Source organism: Dipodomys ordii, unplaced genomic scaffold (assembly GCF_000151885.1).
Source record: "Dipodomys ordii isolate 6190 unplaced genomic scaffold, Dord_2.0 Scaffold1, whole genome shotgun sequence".
Classification (NCBI taxonomy): domain Eukaryota; kingdom Metazoa; phylum Chordata; class Mammalia; order Rodentia; family Heteromyidae; genus Dipodomys; species Dipodomys ordii.
This window is the reverse complement of record NW_012267217.1, coordinates 62,756,015-62,776,791: the sequence shown is the minus strand read 5'-3', so window position 1 is coordinate 62,776,791 and position 20,777 is coordinate 62,756,015. Positions and strand designations below refer to the sequence as shown.

Here is a 20,777-nt window from a genome sequence, read left to right as displayed (position 1 = left end):
CTAAGCCATCATGGTCTGTACCCCATACAGCAGAAGCACAGGCCTCTCTACATTCACCTCACCTCTAAAACTGGCTTACCCACAAACTTAGTATTGTCCTTCTTCCCTCCTTTGGCTACAGCTTTGGGTAACCTCATCCATTTCTTTATATACAACACTCATGGTGATGACTCCCAAAGGCACATTTCTGAGAAGCTACTGTCCCATCTCTCTTTGGAACTCCACACACTGACACAAATATCTTTATCCATTTGTTTGTTTTCAGTATTTTTATAGCTCTTTTGAAGTAAAACTAATACAAAATAAACTGCAAGTATTTAAGAAAGCTGGGTACCCATGACTCATGCCTGTACTTATAGCCATTCAGGAGGGTGAGACAGAGAATCGTGTTCTGAAGCCAGGTCAGGCAGAAAAGTCTGAGATTCTACCTCCAAATTACCTGCAAAGAAATCTAGACTAGATGTATAGCTAAAGGTAGAATAGCCATAAACAGAAAAGGTAAGGAAGAGTAGAAGGTCTTGTTCATAACCTCATACCAATCCCAAAAACTAAGTTTAAAGTGAGAAGTCCTGACATGCAAATATAGTATAAAACAATCCCATCAAAATAATGAACCTATCTATTACTCCAAAAGGTTTATTTAGATCCTCTAAGTAATCCATCTCTCCAATTTCCACTTAGGCCACCACCAATCTTCCTTTGTTACTATTATTTAGGTCGCATTTTTCTAGAGTTTCATAGAAATAGAATTGCACTGAGTATATTAATTTCTGCCTACCTTCTTTTACCCGTCATAATTTAATTTGAGATTCACGTATGTTGTGGCATGTATCAGTCATTCACATTTTTTATTGCTGAGTTTATTCCACTGAATGAATACACTGAAGTTGGATTAGCCATTCACATACTGATGGAGATTTTGGATTGGTTCCATTTTGGAGCTATTACAAATATAGTTGAATGAAAATTTATGTGTAAGACTTTATGTAGACAAATGCTTTCATTTCACTAAGGTAAAGAGCCAAGAATAAGTGACTGTATCATGTTAGGTATATACCTCACTTTTTAAAAAATGGCTAGACTTTTTTCCAAAGTGACTGTGTCAGCAGTTCTAGCTATTCCATTTCCTTGCCAACACTGGTTATTGGCCATCTTTTTCCTGGGCACTGTCTATAAGCTTCATTTTTCTCAAGACTAGCACTCTACCACTTGAGCCACAGCGCCACTTCTGGCTTTTTTCTGTTTGTGTGGCACTGGGGAATCAAACCCAGGGCTTCATGCATTCAAGGCAAGCACTCTACCATTAAAGCCACATCCCCAGCCCCTATTGTCAGTCTTTTTAACATCAGCTGTTCTAGTGGATCTGTATTGGTATCTCGTGCTTCCAATTTACATGCCCTTAATGACTAATTATACTAAGAATCTTTTCTTGTTCATTTGCCAACATTTATCTTCTTTAATGAAGAATTCAGATCTAATGAATTTTGTAATTGAGTTACTATTACATTGTTTTAGATAAAAGTCTTTGATTAGATAAGTGTTTTCCAAATATTTTCTCCTCATTTGTGGCCTGTCTTTTGATTTGTATGTCTATTAAAGAGTAAAAATTACTCTTTAGCCTATGGTGGTATGAAACATTAAATATGGAATATGAAGCATCACTGCATAAGCAAGTCTTGATCATCACAATATCTGCTGGACAGAACCAGCACTTTATGGCCCACCTAACAGTCCACACCAATGTGTAACTGTCCCTACTGGACTGGTTTAATCTCTTCCACTTTAGCATAATACCTGTGAAACAGCAAAACAATCTGAATATAGTGATTTGGAGAATGCTTAGGTATCTCCCATGACCTAGGAATTCATAAAATTAGACCTCTGGGAGAAAAGAACTAACTTTTTGGACTGAGTTTTATAGAACATACAGATTTTTGTACCAAAAAGCTAAGGCACTAAGGATGAAGCAATAATAGCGCAGTCCCAAACCTGTCCTTCTAGACCTCAACAAAACAAATACCTTATGGGGGGGAGGGGGGAGGCTGGGAAGGGATGGGAAGGGTAAACAAAGGAGGAGGCTGCAATGCTTGGTAAGAAATGTACGCATTATCCTGCCCATGCAATTGTAACCCCTCTGTACAGTATGTTCACAAATAAAATAAAATAAAATTAAATTAAATTAAATAATTAAAAAATTAAATTAAATTAAATTAAATTACCTTCACCCCCAAACCAGCTCCAAGCTTTGATCAACCACCTATCCCATCTTTCTAGATAGGAAGAATATACTTGCTGGCCCTATCAACAAAGCAGGTGAGGAACAAGGGAAATAATGCAACAAATCTATTTATTCTTTCTTATAGACAGACAGACAGATAGATTTTTTTTTTTCCCTTCAGTCATGGAGCTTGAAATCTGGGCCTGCACATTGTCCCTGAACTTTTCAGTTCAAGGCTAGTGCTCTACCACTTGAGCAACAATGACACTTCTGGTTTTCTGATGGTTAACCGGAGATAAGAGTCTCAGGGACTTTCCTGCCCAGGCTGGTGTTGAACCATGATGCTCAGATCTCAGCCTCCTGAGTAGCTAGGGCTACAGGCGTTAGCCACTGGCACCAGCTCTTTTTTTTTTTTTTTAATCCTTTTTCTGGCAGGGGCCACAGTCCAGCAAGTTGGCCTTGCTTGGCCAAACAAATTCATCCACTCATGCAGAATTCTAATTAGTGTTCTGCCATACACTCTCCATTTCTGCTGTTCTACCAGTAGATACTTCATTCATACCTAAATGCACTGTTATGGCTTGAGTGTTTGTTCTCTCAAAAATTCATGTAAAAACTTAAACCCAAATAATACCTAGGAAAATTCACTCATGAAAAACATTGCACTTGCCTTACAGTACTAAAATTAAGTGTGCCTAAATGTGCTTAACATATATGCAGCCCTCTCTCTACTCTCCATTAGACTATAAACTCCATGAAGGCAAGTACTATGTCTATTCTGACCATTATGAAAATCCTTGTACTCTGTTGTACCTCACAGAGAGTTCTAATCAATTCCTCTAGCTCTATCAGATAAAAAAAAAAAAGAATTCAATTTGTTCTTCACCAAAGCTCTGAGATACGATTCTAGTCCTCACATTACATCTTTTCTGGAAAAATTAGCCGTAAGAATGAACAGTCTTGAGTTTCCATGATTCTAAGGTTTGCAGGTGCCATGCTATTATTTTTTCATTTATTTGTCATGAAAAATCTATGGAGTAGGTACTAGGCTTATTCTGACTTTATGGATGCATTTGAGGAAAAGAGATATGATAATTCACCAAAAGTTACACAGATGAATGGCAGAGACGAGATTCAAACCCCAATAGCCTCACCTACAAGCCCACATTACTAATCACTGTACCTCGCACTGAAAGGACATCAAATTGTTAAATACCAATAAACTGAGCCAAATGAAACAAATGATATAAAGACAAATTCAGACTTGGACATACAAGTATAAGGCAGCAATTCAAAGAAACTAAATTATTCAGAGAAACTTAAAGCCTGACCTTCATTGTTATTTGAAATAAGTCAAAATTAAAATCACATCGTCATTTTCAATTGATATACACACATGAAGACTAAATTCCAGAACATTCTTTCATGACATACATTTTCTATCCAGGCACAGGTGGTTCATACCTGTAATCCTACATACTTAAGAGGGTGAGATCTAAGGATTGCAGTTCAAAGCCAGCCCAGGGAAGTCCATGAAATTCTTATCTCCAATTGATAACCAAAAGGCCAGATGGCAAGTTGTGGCTCAAATGGCAGAGCGCTAGCCTTGAGCACAAAAGCTCAGGTATACTGCCCAGGCCCTGAGTTCAAGCCCCAAAACTAACATTAAAAAAAAAAAAACACTTTCTTTTGCCACTAATTCTTATTTTATAAAAATACATACATGCTATTTTTATGAGCCAAAGGATACCAATCACCACACTAGGCCAAGCATGTGTTGCCATGTTTTCCAGTACAGGCAGGAGAATGTCTGAAGAATGTCACCATCCCTATGGCTTTGACTGGCCAGATTTCTCAGCACAGGGTGTGGAAAAATAATACAACTCAAGTTTGACTATGTTGGCAAGCTTTATTTTTATCCAAAAGAACACCGAAAAAAATATAAGGCATGTGTCAAAGAAAACAGAATGGTCAGAGAAAAACAAGTCAAATTATCCAATGTCTTCCCAGCAGGTACCTTTAAGTACCCACCATGCAGTATCCTGGTTCACAGGCACTCAACCTCACCTGTAGGGCTTACAAATTATCCTCTAGTTTACAATGCCTCATTCTTACATAATTGGGAGAAGGAAAGATTACAAAGAAGAAACAAATTAAGAAAAGGATATTTAACTCACCTTCCACTGCTCCTCGGGAAGCAGTTTTACAACCACCACGTCCCCATTTAAGGCTCTATTACGAGCAACAACCCCATCAATAAAAATGTCTCGATCACCATCCTAGATTGAAGAAAAAAATAAGGAAATAGTCATCTTAGTGAGGCCTCAAACCAAAACTTACTTCCTTGGTTTAAATTGTTTAGATACCAATCTGTGCACTTTCTTAACAGGAATTCTAAGTAATATGACTATATATTTAACTAAAACATCTTTCAAACAAAAAGATGTGGTAATGAGTACATAACAACAAAAACTCACAAAAATAATCAACTAGATGCAAGACAAAAACAAAACAAAAATATCAATCAAAATACAAAATGAGCCAGGTGCCGGTGGCTCATGCCTATAATCCTGGCTACTAAGGAGGCTGAGATCTGAGGACTGTGTTTCAAAGCCAGCCCAGGCAAGAAAGTCCATGAGACTCTTATCTCCAATTAATCACCATAAAACCAGAAATGGGGCTGTAGCTCAAGTGGTAGAGCACTTGCCTTGAGCTGAAGAGCTGAGGGACAGCACCCAGGTCCAGAGTTCAAGCCCCACAACCAACAAAAAAGAAAAAAAAAACACAAAATGCATAGAACAAATAAAAATTACGTTTTCAAAACTGAAATGAAAAAGGAGTTGTTCTTGTTATCCTTTTTGTTTTAAATAAAGTAAGGCATGCAGATACTTTTTTTAAACTATAGATATTTCTTTAAAGTGTCAAGGAAGGGTAAAAAAGAGGAGATATGCAAATGCACAGAAAAGAAACAACAAATAATCCCCAGGGAAACCCCCTGAGGGCAGGTGTAGCACCCAACTTCAAGACTCAAGTTCTCTAAGAGAAAGGAAGCCCAGAGTAATACTGCCTACTAGAAAAGGCAAAAGGAGCAATTTGCTTGTTTTTATGCACATTTAAGGAGAAGCAAAAAGAACAGAAGAGAAGTTACATGAGAATCATAAAGCATTGCAACACCCATGTAACTTGTAAACTGGGTGAGCTCCACACCAGGACCAGAAGGCACTGGCCCCTCACATTCTCAACTACCTATTCTGAGCAGTGTGGTGCTCCATAAGACTCTCCTCGGGTATCCATGTTTCAACTTAATGAGCACTAGTCTTCCTGATAAGCCAAATTACTTTGCAAAACCTCTTAAGAAGGAAAAGAGTGTTAGTTAAAAGCTGCTTTTCGACTGTAAATCAGAAATGAATGTGCTTTAATTCTTTGAAATTGCTTTAGCAGGATGTTGTGGTGTTTTACCATCTTTTCTGTACAAGTCATATTTTCTATAAAATAAAGAAGGATCATGAACAAGCTTTCTGTGATTCTGTCTTCTGGTGTGTTACTGATCAAGACTGGAGCATCCCGGTGGCCCCAGCACCATGGTTTTCTCTGTTTTGGTTGGGGGGCAGAAGGACTGGTGTGAATTGAGGGTTTTAGCTTTTTCATTGACATGACAATACCCCATAGTTCAGTCTAATCTAGTCTTCTCAGTTTTCATTTGTATAATGGTGTGCAGTCATTTAGCAAAAGAAACTATCAACAGCTATAGAAAGCAAAGGAAGGAGAAGGAAGACTTTCAGAGGTCAGCCCAAGAGAAAATGTTTCACCAACCAAGTTCCTTTTCTTTCTTTGTTTATTCCTTTCTTTCTTCCTATCTTTCTTTCTTTCTTTTTTTGAGAGCAAGGGAGAGGCAGTTTGGGGGCTTGAACTCAGGGACTGGGTGCTGTCCCTCGAGCTTTTCTGCTCAAGGCTAGCACTTTACTACTTTAGACACCTGACCACTTCTGACTTTTTTTGGTGATAACTAGAAATAAGAGTCTGGCTTTGAACTGTGATCCTCAGATCTCAGTCTCCTTAATAGCTAGAATTATAGGCATGAGCCACCAGCTTCCAACTGTACTTTTCTTTTATTCTCCCAGAAGCTCATTTCTATAGAGTACTAGAGAAGTCAAATGTAAACTTTTCTTACAGGAAGTGTCAAAAGAAGAGTCTAAAAAGTCACTACTCAATTTTTTTAATATAGATACTCTTATAGATAAGATTAAACAATCAAAGGACTAAAGGTGATCGCTATGAAACTCTAGTTAATTAAAAGTGTCATACCAAAATCATCAAGAAAAAAAATGAGATTTTAGTCCTCGGTGTTTTGCTAATTGTTTCCTATTACACACCATTTAAGAACTTTTAGAATAGATTTCCTGTTGAGTTCCAATCGAGCAATGGGCTGGCAGCTGTGTCCTACAAACTGCCAAACCTGACCCCACCCTAAGTCCCTGAGGATCAACTACTGTGTTAGCCACAAAGAATTACTGAATTTGACCTCACAAGGAGCTTCTCAGAGAGAGAGAAAAAGAGAGAGAGAGAGAGAGAAGAGGGAGAGAGGGAGAGAGAGGTAAATAGTGAACAACTGAACAACTGAAGTATGGCCTGTCACCATGAGTTTCTGCCTTCAGCAATTTATAAAGCAACGTGATCTGGTAAGACTTCTCTGCAATGGAGAGAGCTGTTTGGAGGTCATCTTAACTTGTTCTTCTGTATCAAAACACGCAATGAAATGCCTGTTCTATAGCAGCTGTAACCATCCCTTTGGCAACTCAGAGATTTCAGTGATAGAATGATGGTAATGCCATCTCTCTATCTAATAAAAATAAGGAAAGGAGTCTAAGCTGAACTTCGTTTGACTCACAGAGCCCTAGTTAATTCTATCTTTACTCAGTTCTTCCTTAATTGGTCCACAAGCCGATAATTATTGCCAAATCTCTCTGTCTTTTTTTAAAGATACTAAACTTGCTGGGAAGGTGGCTCAGTGGTAGAGCACTTGCCTCGCATGCATGAGGCCCTGGGTTCGATTCCTCAGCACCACATAAGAAAAAAGAAAAAAGCCGGAAGTGGCGCTGTGGCTCAAGTGGTAGAGTGCTAGCCTCCCAGGCCCAGAGTTCAGGCCCCACGACCGGCCCCCCCTCAAAAAAATAAATAAATAAATAAAGATACTAAACTTCAGTGGGGTATGGTGACACGCACCTATAATCCCAGCACTGGGGAGGTAGAGGCAGGAAGATTTCAAATTCAAAGTCAGCTTGGATTACAAACTGAGACCATGCCTCAAAAAAAAGGGGAAAAATACGAATATATTAAATTTCAAACAGGTCAATATTAAAATTTCAATTATTCCTTTTTAAGTAGGCTACCAAGAACAGAAGGGTAGATGGGAGAATGGACAGAGAGAGGAAGGGAAGAAGGAAAGCAGGGAAAAGAGAGCAGAGAGGGAAAAGGGAAAAAGAGGGGGAAAGAAAAGGGAAGGGAAGTAGAAAAGAAAGGGATACAACTTTGGGGGGGCGGGAAGGAAGGGATGGGAAGGGGAAACAAAGGAGGAGGCAATAATGCTTGATAAGAAATGTACTCATTACCTTGCCCATATAATTGTAACCCCTCTGTACGGTATTTTCACAATTAAAAAACAACAACAACAAAAGGAGGAGTAACAATGCTCGGTAGGAAGTGTACTTATTACCTTACTCATGTAACTGTAACCCCTCTGTACAGTGTTTTTACAATAAAAAACATATTTTAAAAAAAGAAAGGAAAGGGATAATGAACATAAAGAAAATATAAACAAATTTGGGAATAATCTAAATACTTATGAAAGAAAATGAAGGAGGACAATGATAGCCAAAGCATCTTCTATCAATAGAACAGCTCCCTTTTGGAGCAGAAATAAATTTCACAGCTGTATAAAGGGTGTCTTCCATGACAAGACACACACAAAGTTATTTTATATTGAAGATCAATTGTTTTTAGCCTACTATACTGACTTTCTGGCATAGCAAATGACATTATATGAATTCATAACCTTTTTTACAGGAGGAATAAATCTAAAGAATTTAGTCGTAGTTCTGTTTTTTTTCCTCAAAAACCTTGTCTTTTGAAGTTGTGAGAAACATTGGGCAGTATTTAATCCAATCTTCATTTTATAAGTAAGGCAATTTTTCTTTTTCCTCTAGTCAGATCAGAGACTACACCACATCAATATCAACCCTTTCTTTATCCTCCCAGCTTAACTAGATACAAGTAATATTCATGCCCTGATCTAACCTCTTTTTTTCTAGTCTACCTGTAGGCATTTTTTCCAGTTGATATAGTTTGTTCTTAGCATGGACATGAAATGAACTATATCCACTCAGAAATCTAGACTTTCAAGTTCTGGGGTTGATCTATGTAAATTTATTGCCTCTAATATTTGTCTCTTCAATTCCTTTCTATAATGCCTCTAAAGACTGAAACTGACACACACACACAAAAAAAAAACAAAATTCAGGACTATTCCAATCTCCAAACCTAGTCTATTTATAACCACCCCTCAACTAGACCTTTTTAAGAGCTTTTGTAGCCTATTATTAACTACTTAGAATTAAACTGTTTAGAATTTTTAGTCCTTTAGAGACAATAGTACTACTGAATCCCCGAGCCAGAAAAAAGAATAAAGGAAAACAGGTATGATGTAATCCCATCTACTTGGAAAGTAAAGACTGAGAAAACTGTAGTTAGAGGACAGCCCAGGCAAAAAGCTGGTGTGACCTTTCCCACAAACAGGCTAGGTGAGGTGATATACACCTATGAAACCAGTCACTTAATAGGCTAGCCCATGCCCAAAACTGTAAAAATATGCCTGAAAACAGCTAAGCAAAAAGGGCTGGAGATAAGACTCAAGTAGTAGAGTGCCTGTCTGTAGAGTGCTTGCCTCACATGGATGAGGCCCTGGGCTCGATTCCTCAGCACCATAAGCAAAAAGAAAAAAGCTGGAAGTGGTGCTGTGGCTCAAGTGGTAGAGCACTAGCCTTGAGCTGAAGAGCTGAGGGACAGCGCCCAGGCCCAGAATTCAGGCCCCCTGACAAAAAAAAAAAAAGCCCTAAATTCAAGCCCTAGTATGACAACCAACCAACCAATCAATCAATCAATCAACAGGCATAGAAATAAGCCAGTCTATCACATCTGTTTAAAAACTAAAGATAAGCCAAGAATACAATTTCAAAAATGAGACCTACTGTGAACTTTTAAAAAATCACTTATTTTTGCTTTTGCTTCCTAGCTGTCCTTTAACATTAAGCCAGAATAATTCATGAAGAAGTAAAAGTACATGATTTTAATTTGCAAAAACGTAACTAGGGCCCATACCCTTCCCCATCAGGCAAATAATTCTAAGAGCCAAATGATTCCTTGGAGTAATCAGCTGGAGCATCTTGGTAGCACTCATGCTCAGTGGTGGCTAAAGGGCAGGTGTATCTATAGCATGGACAGAGCTTAGACACATGGGATAAGATGCTCACACATTTGCATTCAAGAGACCTTGCCCAATGCAAGGGAGCCATGAGGGGATAGGAGGAGGCTTGAGAAAGGGCAAGACAGAGATGGACCTTGTCCTCATTCACACCATTGAGCTCTAAGAAATCTGAGATTTATACTTGAACACACTGGTACACAAAGGTAAGTTTGGCAAGGAATATTATTACTTGCCATGGAATATACTTAATAGTTTGTTAGTTTGACTTATAACTTTTCAATAGTTGATACATGTGTATCTCCTTTGATACTTTGTCCTAGGCCTCATGCTTCTTGGTGCTGACCTAACAGGGATTTAATTTAGTAGTATGAATTCCAGACTGTGAATTCAGCAAAGGGAGAAAGCTACTAATAAATTCTTTTCTATAGGGAATGGCTGGGAGGTACTTGGGATTAAATTTTCAGCTATGTCACCACCAGTACTTTTATTTTTATTTTCGAGAAAAGAGTCCCACACTTTTGCCCAGGCTTTTGCCCAGGCTGACTTTAAACTTGTAATCCTCTCACCTCTGATCCAAATATGCACCACCTACCCACAGATTTTTTTTATTGCTGTCTTTCCCCTTATTGCTCCAATCAATGAGCTCAATGTACACAGGAGATGAAATGCTTAAAATCTGCTCAGTTCACAGCTACCTCTTGGGATAAAATCTTTACTCCAACAAATGTGATTCTCATGCTTAAAAATCCAAGTTTTTCACATACAAGCGTTCCTAATTTAACCAACCCCTCCCCTAAACCCACCAAACCACTTCAGAAAGTCCTTTCAAATCTGGATAAACATTAGCTAGGCAGAACTTATTTAGAGACTTATTATCAGTCTCCAACATGCACCTTGAAGGAAATGCTCATGGATGTGTATTATTTCTGTACATGATCTCTACCTTATAAGCATATTCTAGAATCTACTGCACTTCCAGTATATGAAAGAATTGTTCTTGTGGCTAAGTTACTACCTCCCATCTGAACTTTGATTCTACTACTCAAGTACCAAGATGAATACTAATACTATGCTCAGGAGCAGAATACGATTCAGAATTATACAGTAAGTCACTGATACTTTTTCCAAACCAATGGGTAAGAATTTGGATGTAAATATAAGTCCTTGGCTTCTGGATGGCAAGGGGGAAGGTACTGAACAGAGCTTAAAAACAGGTCTTACAAGTACTGTAAGAATGATAATAATATCACTTACAATGAACATGACTCAACTTAAATTCTCACTAAGCTTGTCATCTAACAAAATGAAATATGTTAACTGAAATGTATATATTCCATTCCCTCATGTATAAACAGAAGTTTATCCGTCTGGCCTTTCCTACCATGAAAAATGTATGATTCTATAACTAACCTACTTGCAGCAACCTGGAAATGTGAGGAATTAAGAATAATGCTCTCCCAACTTTGGCCAAGCAGGCCTTCTCCAGAGACATGAAGCTAAGTACATGTCAGGAACCTCTTAAAACAAGCCATGAATGCACAAAAGGCCTAAAGACCAAACAGTAAAGAACCTTGCTCAAAGTCCTATCACCTGCACCAAAGTGAAGTGAGAAAGTCTGGACAACAACAAAAAGCTCTGCTTGTTATTTTTGGGCACATGTTCAGATTAGCTCACGCAGTAGATCGAAAGGAGATAGCATATTTGTTTAGAAAAGATTAACTTAAATCAGTGGAAAAAAAAACACCATAAATCCTTTTAAGCTATAAAGCAAGAGCATCCAATTACACAAACTGGCGGGTAGTCTGCCTGGGTCCAGCTGCTCTCTTCAGCTTCGAAACAAATGCCATCCTTTCATTTGGCATGGAATTTTAAGACTGGAGAAGGGGTGGTGAACCAAAGGCAAATTCTGTTTATTTAAATTTGAAACAAATCTTTGCCCATCCTCAAATTTGTTTTACTATTCTGCTTTTTAGTTAAATTATATGATTTCAGTTTCAGAGCACATCTAAAAAATTAAATGTGACTTAGGTTTATAATAAAGTTATTGAACTTACCAGGGAAGGAATGAAAGCCTCATGAAACTTCTTTGGATTAATTCTCAGTACACCCTTTAAAACAAAATAATTAAAGTCTGTGAAAATCTAGCTATACATTTATGATTTTTCCATATGCATGTTATTCTCCAATAAAAATTTTTCATCAAATAATTTCACCTAGAAAACAAGTTAGCTGCATGGGAACTGATCATTGCATAAAACACAACTTATGTTGATATGTGCAACTGCAAACTGTATGGAAAACTGAAAGCTCAAACTGACATCTTGCTGGGAACAAGCTTAGGTGAGAAACAACTGATTGGTCACAGAGCAGGAAAGTGATAACTGGGGATTTTAGATGCTGATCCCTCTCTGCTTGTCTTCAAATTGAAGCCTTGACTTTAAAAACAAGAGTATATGAGAATTATGCCTCTCTAAATGGTGGCCTTTTGTATTCTACTAATTCTAAGACTTTTGCACAAGTGCTTCTTCTCTAACAATCCAAAGTAATGCAAGTTGATTTCCAACTTGGACACTCAGCCCCAAGGAACTGGATGCATATATTTTACTCATGCCCCTCTGCAGAGCCAAATGAGTCAATAATTCAAAATGGTCCATAACCAGCTCTTAATGCAAACAGGAATGCTGGCTCCAACAGCCAGGCCACCCAGTTTGCCTTCAACTTCCTATTATTCCAGTGCCAAATCAGGGTCCGTTTCTTTTAGTGCACAGGGGTGCAAGCAGGGACACTTTTCAATAGCAACAGCTCAGTATTTCAGCCTTTGCAGGAAGCTGTCACTCTCCCCAGGTTCCAGTTATACTCATAAGTCCTTGGACTTACATTGATGTTTTCATAATAGCCACACTAGAAGGATAACCTGAGAAAGAGTTTTAAATAACTTCCCACTAAATGAATGATTCAAAGATACATAAAGGGCATAAAATTAAAGAGAATATAGGTTCTCTCACTGGTGTGCCACATTTAAATTAGAAATGTATATAATATCTTATACTATATAGACTACAACAAATGACAAAGTTATGAGCAGAATGAGAACTAATCTTTGTCCTTGTAAAGGAAAAGGTATAGAATAGCCTAAGTGAGAGTAAAATTTATTTTCAGTGGACATCAAGGAAGGCTCCAAAAGGCTGGGAAGGTGGCTCAGTGGTAGAGTGCTTGCTTTGCATGCATGAGGCCCTGGGTTCGATTCCTCAGCACTACATAAGCAGAAAAAAGCCGGAAGTGGTACTGTGGCTCAAGTGGTAGGGCACTAGCCTTGAACTGAAGAGCTGAGGGACAGGGCCTAGGCTCAGAGTTCAGCCCCCACGACGGACAAAAAAAAAAGGCTCCAGGGGCTGGGAAGGTGGCTCAGTGGTAGAATGCTTGCCTTGCATGCATGAGGCCCTGGGTTCGATTCTCCAGCACCACATAAGCAAAAAGAAAAAAAGCCGGAAGTGGTGCTGTGGCTCAAGTGGTAGAGTGCTAGCCTTGAGCTAAAGAGCTGAGGGACAGCGCCCAGGCCCAGAGTTCAGGCCCCACGATCAGACCCAAAAAATAAAAATAAAAAAAAGCTCCAAAGATGGTGCCTAGCCTTTTTTGCCTGCAAGATTTCTAGGTAAGCTGAGAATAAAAGGACAATGGAGGGCACTGTGTTCACAAGAGTGGACAAGAGGGCCAACATTCATTCTACCCCATCAGGCTACAGAGTTAACAGTGGGAGAAGGCAGAAGATAACACTGGCCCAGCTCTCCAGACATCCTTGTTAAGAGCTCTAAAGCAAGGCCAGCTGTTGTGGTACATGGTACATACAGCTACAAGTGGAAACAGAGATCAGGAAGATACTGAGTCAAGGATAACTGGAGTAAAATATTAGCAAGACTTCATCTCAAGCAACAAACTAGGCATCATCTGCACCTGTGTTCCAAAAAATAACTAAAGCAAAATACAGTGGGAGGTGTGGCTCAAGCAACAGTGTTTGCCTAGCAACTTGAGGCTCTGAATTTAAAAACTAGTACCACCAGAAAGGGGGGGGGGGAAGATTGCTGAAGCAAATTCACTTCAGGGATAGTTCATAGTCTAAGCAAGAGAAAACACTCTAAATCCAAGGCAATGTTAACATTTTATACAGCTTCGTTTTCTGATTACAGGAAATTTTATCTAGTATCATTTGTTAAGATTCATGTTCTCCCATCATCCCTTCAGTTTGGGGAATGGTTAGGACTTGAAGATGTACAGAAATGAGAATGTACTCTGTTTTGAATATACCTTTAATTACAGACTATGCAGAGAAGCCATGGGTTATGGGGAAATAGAAATGTTGCTCTAGGCTTAAAAGAAAAGATTTTAGCTGGGCACTGGTGGCTCATGCCTGTAATCCTAGCTACTCAGGAGGCTGAGATCTAAGGATCGCAGTTCAAAGCCAGCCCGGGCAGGAGAGACTGTGAGACTCCTATCTCCAATAAACCACCAGAAAACCAGAAGTGGCGCTGTAGCTCAAGTGGTAGAGCGCTCGCCTTGAGCTGAAGAGCTGAGGGACAGCGCCCAGGCCTAGAGTTCAAGCCCCACGGCCAACCAAAAAAAAAAAAAAGATTTTATAGGTTCTATACCTAATTCTCTATGCCAAATTGGTCAATACATAAGAGTATACAGGTATCTATGTTGTTGATGGAGGTGGTGGCAGTGTTATCTGGGAGTAGAGGGTTCATTTATTTTTCTTTTTCAACTTCTTAGGTTTGGGGGGGGGGCAGGAAGCAAAGGGAGTTGCCGAAAGAAAAAGAGGAAGGGTGAACAAATACAATCATGGTATTCAGTATACACTATGTAGAAAATGAACTATGCAACTAGTGGGCAGGGATGCGAGGTGGAAACTGGAGGGAAGAAAAGGAGGAGTGACACTATCCAAAAGAGACACATATGCATTACCTGAGTTGTGAAATAGTAACCTTCGGTAAAACACCTCAATAATAACAGTAAAATTACATTGTTTTTAAAAAAAAATAACAGAAGCATTATTCTAGAATAGCATTTGTAAATTTCACAGAAGCATGTCTTAAGAAATAAAACTAAGGAACATATCCCTTGAGAACACAGATTACACTCAGAGCAGAAAACTCTAATAGAACCCCAAAGCAGACCAGAGCTATTCTTACAGCCTAAGGGAAGAAGCTGAAAGTAAAGCTGGTAACAAAATAGTCCACCCACTGAAACACACATCAAGCAAATACTCTATCTTACCTAGAGAGGTCCAAGACTGCATTTCTGAATTTCTCTACCCACAGCCTACCTAACCTCCCCAGTCTCCCATCTCCTAACTTCTTCCTAAACCCTTTTTTGGACTTAGAATTTGACCAGTGAAGATCCTGAATCTCCCATCTCTGGCTGTCCCCTAAAGTTATCTCATCCCTTGTAGTGCTCTAAAGAGGAGTCCATTGTTACCTCTAATATCCCATGCATCTCAGGGTGGAAAAAAAAACTGCTCCCTCCTTGCTTTCCCCATCATAGTTTCAATTATTTTCTTTTCTTTCTGTGTTGTTTTTCAAAAGCCACAGATCCTTTGAAGTACATGCTACTAGCTCCTTCCCTACTTCACTGATGCTGTCATTTCTAACTTTCTGGTCAGAGTCCTAATTCACAGTTTTGACTCATAGTTCACAGCCTTTCCCTTCATTCCCACTCTTGTGGGACTTGAAGTCTAACCTGGCATCTCTAACCTGTCACGCTAGCTACTTTCTCCTCCACCCACTCCAGCCACTCTTTCCCATGTCCACTGCCTGCATACTGTCATCACCATTAACTACACTACTTCCAAATATAAAATACCACATGTCTCTCTTTCTGATTAGTCTCCTGTCCTTCTAGGTCACTTCCTGTGGAAACTCCAATAATTCTCCAATTGCACTATGACCTCCAAGGCACAGCACACAAAACCCAACTCTCCAATGAATTTCCTATCCTTGTCTTTCCACTATACTTACTTTCTTAGCCACCTCACTGCCATGGCCTGCCATTAAGGCTTCCCCTCACAACCCCTGAGCCATGGGTCCCCCTCTTCCTCTTATACTTAATCAGCAGAGCCCTCCTACCTCAACTGACCCCAGCTATCTGCCTTTTCCCTGTCTGTACCCAATGAGCTAAATGGTACTGCAGAAGAACACAACTGGGAGCCAAGCACCAAAAGCTCACACCTATAATCCCTGCTACTCAGGAAGCTGAGATCTGAAGATCACAGTTCAAAGCCAGCCTGCGCAGGAAAGTCCATAAGACTCATTTCCAATTAACCACCAGAAAACCAGAAGTGGCACTGTGGCTCAAGTGGTAGAGCACTTGCCTTGAGCTGAAGAGCTCAGGGACAGCACCCAGGCCCAGAGTCCAAGCCCCACAACCAACAAAAAAAATAAAAAAGAACACAACTGGGCTAGTCTAAATCAGCAATCACAAACATATTTTATCTGGTTTACAGGATGCTTGAAAAAGCTCAGAATTAAGGAATTACACACACTTTAAAAAATATATGCACTTCTAGATTTTCTTGAAAAATCACTAGATCTACCAGCTGTGGACAGCTATCTCCACATAGCAGCAATCACCTGATAGAAACCATGCCTGTACCTCTAACAGTAGTAAAAACAATTCTGAGGAACACTTACATAGGTGTACAATGGGCCATTCACTATTTTAAAATTCTTCTCTGTATGTTACAAATCTAATATCCCAACAACTCTGAGGCACATATGACTAGCCTCATTCTTGCAGATGAGGAAACTGAAGCACTAAGAAAATAAGTAAACTACCCACCATCATACCACATAGAAGCTCAGACAGCCTGGCTCTTTACCAAAGACTGCCTCTTGTCTGCTTTAGTCACTACCAGAGCCTCTTCACTCATTCATGCCTCTTCCAAATCAGTACCACAGTCCAATCCTCAATCTCCCCTAGCTTAGTTAATGTCCATGTCACCCACCCAGCTGTTTTACTCAAACACTTAGGAGACATCCTAGAGTCCATCCTTTGCCTCACCTGCCACATCTAACCCATGAGCAGGTCAGCTATTACTCTTCGTATTCATTGCAACCACCAACTTCATGCCTGTGTTTTCTTGCATAGTTTACTTTGATGGCTTGCTTAGTGATCTCCCAACTTCCACTGTAGTCTATTCTTTTAACAACAGCTAAAGAGTATTGTTTTTTTATTTGTTTTTTGCCAGAACTTGGGTTTGGATTCAGGTTCTGATGCTTATGTGGCTTCCTTGCTCAGCTGGCACTCTACCACATGTACCATGCCTCCAGACTGGCTCTGTGCTGGATATTTGGGAAATAGTCTTAACAGACTTTTCTTCTTGGGCTAGCTTCAAAGAATGATCCTCAGGATCTCAACCTCTTGAGTAGCTAGGATGATCGGCATGTACCCTGTGCTTAGCTAGAGAGACATTTTAAGATATGAAATAAATTGCATTCTTCCTGCTTACTATTTCAGTTACTTCCCATTGTTCTATGAATAAAATCCAACTCTCCAACCTATCCGAGAGATTCTAAATGACTTGGCAGCTGCCAGGCTTTCCACCTTATTCCCATATCAGAATTTCTTGTCCATTTATGTTTCAGGAGGTTTCCTTTTAGAACCTCAAAAACACCAAGCCTTCTTCTGCTTGCTGTTCTTCCAACAGTCGATCTCCCTGCCTATCTACTTTTGCAAAGGCTTAAGATGGCTGACTCATTCTTGCCTTTCACATTTCAATTCAGATAACCTCAGAATCCTTCTTAAACCATGTGACATAATGGGCTTTCCCCTAATTATTCTCTCTTCTTTCTTATTTCCCTACTAGTAATTATCAGTTTGTGATTTCTTTTGTACTGCTTTATTGTTGCCTGCTCCCCAGTAACTTTCCTAATTTGTTCATTTGTATATGCTTAGCATTTACTAGGATATCAACAAACATTTCTGAAGCCAATTAATTAATGTCTATAGAAGTAAAGTCCTCCAACTGCCCTTGGTAATAAGGCTATGAAGAATGTCACTTCTCCCTTCTGAATGACTAGACATTCCACTGTAATGTCATCTTTAATTCACACCTATGTATTCTCCAGCTGATTTCACTCTTAACCTAAGGGAGCAAGTCCTAGAAATTAGCTCATCCTTTCCTTTGTCTTCCTAGACTAAGATTTTTTTTCCAATAACAAGTTTATACCAACAGCATGCTGCAAAAGGAACTCTGACATTATACCTTAGGAAGTTCTGGAGGCTCAGCCTGAACTTTCTTTAACTTTAAAGTATCATCAGGGTTCTGAAACAGCCATTCTGCCATCTCTTACCTATGTTACTATGATCATCAACCAAAACCAGATATGCCTATCATGCACTAATCTCTGCCAACACCTCTTATAATAACCTCTTGATAATGCACCAAGGAGAAAACAAATAATATATGCTCTCTGGAGTTAGAACTTATTTAAACTTCAGAACTACATGTACATGGATAATTATTGCTAGTCTCTTTCAAATATAGAAAAGAGATTCCATTCATCATTGGTGTCTCCTTTTCTTTTTTTTGTCGGTTGTGGGGCTTGAACTCTGGGCCTGGGTGCTGTCCCTCAGCTCTTCAGCTCAAGGCGAGCGCTCTACCACTTGAGCTACAGCGCCACTTCCGGTTTTCTGGTGGTTTATTGGAGATAGGAGTCTCACAGTCTTTCCTGCCCGGGCTGGCTTTGAACCGCGATTCTCAGATCTCAGCCTCCTGAGTAGCTAGGATTACAGGCGTGAGCCACCAGCGCCCGGCTTCCTTTTCTATATAGAAACAATGAAATGTTGAATTTCAGTTAAGATATAGAAAATAATAATACTATTCTACTCTCATTTTTTTAAATCCTTAATATCTTTTTTTTTTTTTGGTCGGTTGTGGGACTTGAACTCTGGGCTTGGGCGCTGTCCCTGCACTCTTCAGCTCAAGGAGAGTGCTCTAGCACTTGAGCCACAGCACCACTTCCGGTTTTCTAGTGGTTTGTTGGAGATACGAGTCTCATGGTCTTTCCCGCCTGGGCTGGCTTTGAACCACAATCCTCAGATCTCAGCCTCCTGAGTAGCTAGGATTACAGGCGTGAGCCACCCGGTGCCCGGCTCCTAATATCTTTCATTAAAGGAATTTCCCCACTCTGGATAAAGAGAAGAAAAAGGTCATGATATACTTAAGTTTGGTTACAAAATGTTAACAAACAATTTTAATATATCTGATATACTTAATTTTCTCCAATAGAGTTAAAGTATCCTTTCCTGTCTAGTTTTTTACTTTACAGGCTTACAGAGAACATTTATATCTGAAAGCAGATGGACTCTGTTTCTATGCCTATGAAAATCTTATTTACAGTGTTGTATATTTCACATGGTGACCTCATATCTGGAACCCATTCCTCTCCCCATCTGCAGAGAACAACTGTTCTCATATGTGGGGGGCTCTGGCTGCAGAGGCTCATGATGTCACAGGCCAGGAGGAATCACTTACAAACTCCTGGGAATGCAAGCTGTTATATTGATCTGATTTTTGGACTGTTTTATCTTAATGTCAGCAAAAGTCACCTCAAAAGCAAAAAATTAAAAGGAAGCAAAAACAAGTAACAGTACAAAATACATCCTATCTCTGTAAAGGTATAATTCTATAATCAATGTTCTAAGCTATTATTCTTTCAACTAAGGTTCCTCTCATTTTTCTTCAACTAACTATATCTTATTGTTTATATTCACCCAGTAAATAAATATTTATTCAACATAAATTTATTAAACACCAACAAAAACCCATGTACAAGGCTAAGCTGCAGAATGAAACACAACCCAGCCATCAAGAAAATATGGTCTATTTGGGAAAATACAAAAGTCATAAAAGAGTAATAGAAGCATTAAAAAAAAAAAAAGCTGGCTTCAGGAAGGTGATAACACCCAACTCTGTTTAGGGAAGTGAGAGGAACATTTAAGCAGGGACTGGATAAAATAAGCATGAATACATAGATAATGGGAAAAATATTCAAAGACAAAGCCACAAAGGAATCCGAATTCTTAATTTTTAGAGGAAGTCTGGAAGCTCAGCATAAACAAATATTCTTAGAGGAGAATGGCAGGAGAAAGTGATGGAAGAGTGCTCCAGGTCCTAATAGAGGAAAAGGGAGGGCCAAAGCACTTGTAGGTAAAATGGTGGCCAGCATACAAGCTGAACAACGAAGAGCCAATAATGGAATAATGAATGAACAAATGTCCAAATATGGCTTCTACTTACAAAAGGGCCCTGTCAAAGAAATCTAGAAGATATTTAAAAACAAAAGCAACAAAAAGCCAATGGTATTTAGAATCAGAAAGATCAACTTTTTAGTTATCAGTGTTCCAGTCAAGAGTCCACATCCATCACAGGTAAATAAGGAAAGACAGGAGCAATGATGACTATATCTATTATTTGGATGAATCTTCAGCAAAAAACAACTACAGAGGCTGAGCTTTCAGAATGAGACAAAAATCCGATGCAGTCAACATTTTCAAGTGATCCAGTAGCACATGTCAGTATTTCCATAATCATCAAGAATTATAAAATAGACTTAATTAGAAGAATATACAACCCTGTTTCCTTCTCCAGGCTCAATACCTACTAACTGTCTCAGATTTCATGCTCAAGAGACCTAAGCTTTCTTACTCCACAAGTTCACATTTTCACTTATGCCACTGCTTCTCCATCATCCTTCCAACACATATATCACTCAACTAACAGCCCAAACTAGTCATCCATCAATGCCAACCACGAGGTCACCTTCTAGAAGAGGCCACACTAGAATCTCAGTCCACACAGTTCCCTCAACATTCTCCCATACATATCACTCTTCTAAAACCAATTCACAAGACTGCCTCCCCTCACTGGACTGCACTCTCAGCACAGAGATGGTTTCATCCACAGTCACATTAACAGCTCCCAGAGGATGTTCTAGCCATAGCCATTCCTAACTCCACAAACATGTGCTCAGCCAAATCACTCAACTAGCTTGTGAACATATTTATAAACTATAAAGTACTCAA

At 39.3% G+C, this 20,777-nt stretch overlaps 1 protein-coding gene across 1 annotated transcript in view; it reads right to left on the bottom strand.

The window, feature by feature from the left end:
- Dis3l2 (DIS3 like 3'-5' exoribonuclease 2) overlaps positions 1-20,777 on the bottom strand; it is a 356,978-nt gene that overhangs the window by 298,541 nt on the left and 37,660 nt on the right. The window contains exons 4-5 of the mRNA XM_013021392.1: positions 11,753-11,806; positions 4,396-4,497 (exon numbers count right to left, since the gene is read on the bottom strand). Coding sequence (XP_012876846.1) covers positions 4,396-4,497; positions 11,753-11,806 — 156 coding nt within the window. The remainder of the gene's footprint in view (positions 1-4,395; positions 4,498-11,752; positions 11,807-20,777) is intronic.